The sequence below is a fragment of the Morone saxatilis genome, unplaced genomic scaffold (genome assembly GCF_004916995.1).
Source record: "Morone saxatilis isolate NCDOM2014 unplaced genomic scaffold, NCSU_SB_2.0 Contig12, whole genome shotgun sequence".
Classification (NCBI taxonomy): Eukaryota; Metazoa; Chordata; class Actinopteri; family Moronidae; genus Morone; species Morone saxatilis.
The window spans coordinates 17,861,901-17,868,419 of NW_023339674.1; the positions used below are offsets into that span (position 1 = coordinate 17,861,901).

General features: G+C 41.3%; 1 protein-coding gene across 6 annotated transcripts in view; it reads left to right on the forward strand.

Annotated features, from left to right (window-relative positions):
• Nucleotides 1–5,974, forward strand: part of lingo3a (leucine rich repeat and Ig domain containing 3a) — a 35,034-nt gene extending 29,060 nt beyond the window's left edge. For all 6 annotated transcript variants that reach the window (XM_035653871.1, XM_035653873.1, XM_035653874.1 and 3 more), the window contains one exon: nt 884–5,974. In XM_035653871.1, the coding sequence (XP_035509764.1) occupies nt 945–2,777 (1,833 nt within the window). In that variant the 5' untranslated portion in view covers nt 884–944 and the 3' untranslated portion in view covers nt 2,778–5,974. The remainder of the gene's footprint in view (nt 1–883) is intronic.
• Nucleotides 5,975–6,519: the final 545 nt, after the last annotated feature.

A 6,519-nucleotide genomic window follows, 5' to 3' on the forward strand; every position in this document is an offset into this window, starting at 1 on the left:
AGAGAGAGAGAGAGAGAGATTGTGCATGTGTGTGTATGTCCATGTGTGTCATATGAAACCCATAGGCAGGTCAGGCTAGGCAAGCTCCCCTCATGATAAGCCTCATGCCTCAGAGACTTATGCAGATGATGTGATGGACTGAGTTATTGTGATGCACTGAGTCGTAGCCTTCTGCTATGGTGAGTGACCTTGTCAGGCATTTACTCGGGATATACTGTTGCTATATGTTTGTTGATTGGATTGTTCATATTTTATTCAACCTGTTTACATGCCAGTTTTTCTTCCACAGTGCAGTACGTTTATTTGTTAGTATTCTGCGTCCTCAGTGTGTATAAATGGACCATTTTGTTGTGCTATTTGCTGTTAAAGGCTTTTGAGAGGCTGCAATTGTTTTCTTTTTTCATGCATTTTAAGATGTCTCACATGCGGACTTATGAATACAATAGATTTTCAATTGCCCTGTTTTCCCTGTTTTCATTTACAATGCATGAAATAGCTAAAGAAAAAAACAGCCATTCAGTATATTCATATAAAATTGACTTGTAGCTATTTTCTTTGTGTGTGCTGGCATGTGATTTGAAAACCTGACTTCAAGTCGCAGTCGACTGTTGTAAATCGAACTGTTTCAACTGAATGCAGACCCAGTCCTTGGAGGATTATCTTGGAGCTCTAGCTTTAATTTCACTGCTACGCTGGGTCAATTAGAGTTTGTAATTGTAATTCCACTCATTTAGAGTGTTTGATCGCTGCTGTTGGAGGGGAATTGGGTTTAATTAATTTGTCTCACTGTCTGTCTCTTTGTCTCTTCTTCTCATTCTTTTCTGGCCTCCTATCTGCCCTCCCCCTTCCCCTTTCTTTTTCCCATTCTGTCTCTTTTCCTCAGGTGTCTGGCCCAGTGATTCAACCCCAGACAGGAGCAGGAGAAAGCAGTAGAAAGCAGGGCCATGGGGGTGAGCCTGGGCCAGGGTGTCGGCTGGATCCTGCCTTTCCTGTTCTTGCTACTGATGATCACAGTGTCACCCAACCAGGGTCAAGCATGTCCCCAGCGTTGTGACTGCATTGCAAAACTCAAAACCGTGTCCTGTTATGGTAAACGCCTGTCCGCACTGCCAGATGGCATCCCACTGGACACCAAGATCCTGGACCTAAGTGGGAATAAACTTCGCTGGGTAGAGCACGGTGACCTTCTTCCATATCAACGTCTTGAAAAGCTGGATCTTAGTGAGAACATGATCAGTGTCCTGGAACCAAATGCTTTTTCAAGTCTCCAGAACCTGCAGTCACTTTCACTGAGGGGGAACCAATTGAAACTGGTCCCCATGGGGGCTTTCTCACGTCTCTCCAACCTTACTTCACTGGACCTCAGTGGGAATAAGATTGTGATTCTTTTGGACTTTACTTTCCAAGACCTGAAAAGTCTAAAAAACCTGGAAGTTGGAGACAATGATTTGGTTTATATTTCCAACAAAGCCTTTCTGGGTCTAGTGGGCCTGAGGGAGCTGACCATTGAGAGGTGCAACCTGACTTCTGTCTCCAGCCAGTCTTTGTCCTACCTCCATAACCTGGTGACTCTGCGGCTCCGCTACCTCAGTATCTCAACCTTAGAGGACCAGAATTTCCGTAAGCTGGGAAACCTGAGGGGCCTCGAGATTGATCACTGGCCCTTTTTAGAGTACATTTCCCCTCACAGCCTACAGGGTCTAAACTTATCTTGGCTGTCTATTACGCACACCAATATCACCTCTGTGCCCACATCTGCCCTACGCAGTCTGGCTCACCTCACCAGCCTCAACCTCTCCTACAACCCTATCTCTGTGTTGGAGTCCTGGGCACTACGGGACCTAGTTAGGCTGAAGGAGCTGCATCTGGTCAACACAAACCTGGTAGTAGTGCAGCCATATGCGCTGGGTGGTTTAAGGCAAATCCGCCTTCTTAACCTCTCCACTAACAGCCTAGTAACCCTGGAGGAGGGAGCCTTTCAGTCTGTCAACACTTTAGAGACGCTGCGCTTGGATGGGAACCCTCTGGCTTGCGACTGCCGCTTGCTGTGGATCCTTCAGCGCAGGAAGACCCTCAATTTTGACGCCGCTTCCCCAGTGTGTATGACGCCCGTTGAGGTGCAGGGACGGGCCCTTAACGCTTTCTCTGACTCGGCTCTCTTTGATCACTTTACTTGCCAGAAGCCCAAAATCCGCAACAGGAAACTGCAACAGATATCTGCCCGCGAAGGGCAGGTTGTGTCATTCATTTGCAGAGCAGAAGGTGAGCCGACACCAGTGATATTCTGGATCTCCCCTCAACGCCGCCGCATCACCACAAAGAGCAGCGGCCGCCTAACTGTGTTACCAGAAGGCACATTAGAAATACGGTATGCCCAGGTAACAGATAGTGGAACCTACATCTGCATAGCCAGCAATGCTGGTGGAAATGACACCTATTTCGCCACCCTTACAGTTAGTGGGTTGCCACTAGATGCAGCCCTTATGGCCAACCGCACTTACTATGCTGGGGACCTTAATGACACAAATCTGAATGACACCAGAGTCTTCTTGAAGTTTACTCTGGACCTCAAGACCATCCTCATATCCACAGCTATGGGCTGTATCATGTTCCTGGGGGTAGTTCTCTTCTGTTTCATTCTATTGTTTGTGTGGAGTCGAGGGAGAGGGCAGCACAAGAACAATTTCTCAGTGGAATATTCCTTCAGAAAGGTGGATGGACCGGCTGCCAGTGGAGGACAGGGTGGGGCACGCAAGTTTAACATGAAAATGATATGATTATTGGGATCTGTTTCTCTCGTTAGAATTCTTTACCTGATACTGTTTACAGGCAGTCTCAAGCTAGGAAATAAAGGGACAAGACACTGGATGTTTGTGCTTGCAAAACACTAAATACAATTATTTATCAGACATTTTATTGAGACAAGGTTTTGTTATTGAAACTACTGTATATAGGAGAAAAAGAGAAATCTGTATGGATTTGATATATTTCTACAGCTTTGTCATGTGTTCACATTATTGTGCAGAGGAGAGCTGGATTATAGTTAAAGATGTCTCAAAATGTTGAATAGACTGTTCAAAGACCAAGCAACAAAAGCACTCAGAGTCCCACCAGTCTTTAACCTCTACAAAGCTCTTGCCAACTCCATCCTTCTTCCCTACAAGGAACTTTGTCCTCTTCATCTTTTAAGGACTTCACCTCTCTGCTCCGTCTGAGGTGATTCACGCTCTCTATCTCCAAACTCATGAATACATTATAACAGGGTGGTGCTCGATGAATGCCAAGGACTTGCCAACATGTATTTGAATAGTTCCAGCTATATACTGCATATTTAGACTCATTTACAGTCAGGACTTTAGAGCACTATAACAACATAAATATAGAAGCTCTGCTTTTAGTAGGTAGGTTTGTACAGATTACACTAGACAGAGACTACTCTGCAATACTGCCAATTTGACCTTAAAGCACCATGTAATACCAATGTCAATGCAATGCCGTGGTAGAGAGTTACATCTCATTAAATACCACTAAAAGTTGCTCAAAGCCCTTTTAAACAAAAATCGGACTCTACAGGTCAAGCTACTATTAAAGGACCCAGTGCACAGTTGTGCACATGCAGATGCGCACTTGCTAGTTAGGTTTTCCATTGTTGTCTATTCAGTACACACTGTACAAGACTCTTACCCTCTTGAAAAAAAATGTATGTAAAAGATGAACGCATGTACAGAGTTGGCTTCTTACTTTGAACAATGTGCATTATTTGTAAATGGAACATTTGTTGGGGTGCATTTATCCCAATGTTGAATAGACCATACTGTATAGGTAGGATATACTGTATAAGATGTATTATATATTTTGTAATCATTGACATTGAATTCCTTGTGGTTGTTTGTAGTACTGTTGAGTGAGTTTTTCCGTTAATTCTACTGTTAAAGTATCTTTTTCATATCAGTGATTTCCAGTCCAGAGCATTTACAGTTCTCACCTTATCATCAGATAGATCTTACACTGAAACATGCCTGATCGCTCCCCAAGCTCACACGACAAAATCATGAAGGGCGTTTACATCAGGTTTCAGTTCACTTGCCTATTTTTGGCTTTAAGGGACAGTGGGGAGGCTTGGTTGACCAGCAGGGGGAAGGAGTTAAGTGGGTTCTCATCAGGATCTTGCTGTGTGAGGCACGCAGGGAAAAATGCTAATGTGATAAAGACCTTGCAAACTGGAACAAAGGTCATAATGAAACTGAGCCAAAGAAGAGAAGGAATTGAGGTATTCTAGGAAGACTTATTGACACTGTAATCCAAAGGATTGGACTTAATATATGCCCTGTAAGATAGCTGTATTGTTAAAGCGGTTATGAAAGTGATTTCAATATGATTCATTCAGCATTCAGAAAGTTAATCAAGTGTTTTACCATGACAATGGGTGTTTCTGTATTCCCTCATACTGTTTATTCATATATTGATGAGTATGGTTTCTACTAAAGAGAATGTAATTCAGTGTTTTTTGCAATCGTGGCATTTGACAACAACAAAGACATAAATGCAAATGTGTCAGTTTTAGGCCGTATACAGCATCTTTGGTAGTTTTAGTACTACATAAATACCAGAATAAATACTTCAGACATAACTGAGAGAGAGAGTGATAAAACAGGTGAACTGCCTAGTTACTACTCTAACCTCAAGGTTTATCTCTTGATCTGTGGGTCAAGCCTTGGGTACCAATACCACCAATTAAGAAATCAGCACTCCCTGCAACTGCTGCAGCTTTAACAGTGTTGCTCTGCTGCCCTCTGTTGGCTATAGACTGTACTGAGTGATATACTCTTACCAGAGCAAGATATGTTTTAACCTCCCCAACCTTCAAACTTCATACTAAGCGATTTTTTCCCCCAAAGACATATGTGAAGATGACCTGGACCCAGTCTTACTGAAAGTGAAATGAATTCTTAAATGAGGCTAACTTAACTTAGCAAACTCCCTCCCCTCTTCTGCAGGTCAGAGCAAAAAGACTGAATAAAGAGTTTGTGATCATCAACATATACAATGTGCAACACATTTTACAGACTAGATTTATAACTCACAATATGGAATTATTCATAATTAACTTTGAATATGTTACTGGACTGATTTGACACCAGTTAAGCTAATTGATGGTATTTTTCATCGTCCTTTCCTGAATCCATCCTGTAAATATGGAAATCATTGTGTCTGGAAATTGTGCTAGACTGTTTTGTATTGTATTATTTTATAAAAATGAAGCACACTGTTTATAAAGCATGCTATATTATCTGCTACAATGATGTCTTGTCCCCCGTCCTATTTTTTATAGCCGTCATCTGGTCACTCAACCCTTATGGTGGAAGACTGAGAGTCTACAAATGAACTAAGAGTCAACAATAAACCTGTGACCCCGTCACTGTGAAATTTTGTGTTGAATTTTTATATTTCTTTGATGTTTTCCCAGGGGTTTTCCATATTTTTATTTAAAATAGTCAAGTTAAATAAGATAGACCGATGCCCTATCTTCATTACACATAAATATATACGACTTAGAATAGAGTGTGCTTGTCACAGTTCACTAATAATATTGGTATTACATATACTATACAGGTAGTGTTATTATTGTTTATTATCTATGCATTCAACTAAACATAAGTTAAAAATAAAATGTATTAATTAGCAGATGAAATAGCTTTACATTCACACTTTGATGTGTTGTTTGTCATAGGTCAAATTGAGTCATTTAGTTACATGGCTCAAATTATTTATTTTTATTTAATAACTGTAACTTATTTAACAAAGCCCCTTTGTTATTCAGTGAGAAAGGGAATTCATACTGTACTGTTATGACGGTGCTGTAAAACTGGTATGCTTATAATAATAATATAGATTATAGTATAATATTTAAAGCCCCCCTCTACTCAAAAATTTATGAAGCTTATCGTTTGGTGATGAACGTTCTAGACTTTGACACTGTTGGCTGTTTTAAACTTCAAATGCTGCAAAGGGAAAGTTTCTCTGTCCTCACCTTAAATATGAGTCATTGGTCTAAGACCAAGGTGTTAACTACAGGGGAGCCAGTAGGATATGAGCTCCCCTGGAATCCTGATCTGTGAAATTTTGGGAGGTTTCTAAAATATTGACAATATGCTCTTTTTCGCCATGCATTTCTGGTTTTCTGTATCTTTATCACCATGAATCGTGTAAATCGTGTGCTATTAACATTAACATGTTAAGTGGCAAGCCATACCAAGATAATTTCTCTTCAAAGCATAACAGAACCACCGGGCCCATCAATGTGGGGGTCAAGCATTCATGCCTAGGCTATCTTGGTGTTCGCCACAATTGCATCCCACCCACTTGTCAAGAATATGGTGAGGAATGACTCATCTGACCGTAACACTTTTTTCCCCCACATCTCTGACTATATGGTTTTAGCACCTCTGTTTTTTCTCATATGTGTTGGACTTTGTAATGAGTCACTTCAAAGTCAAAATCATCTGGGCCTTCTCACCA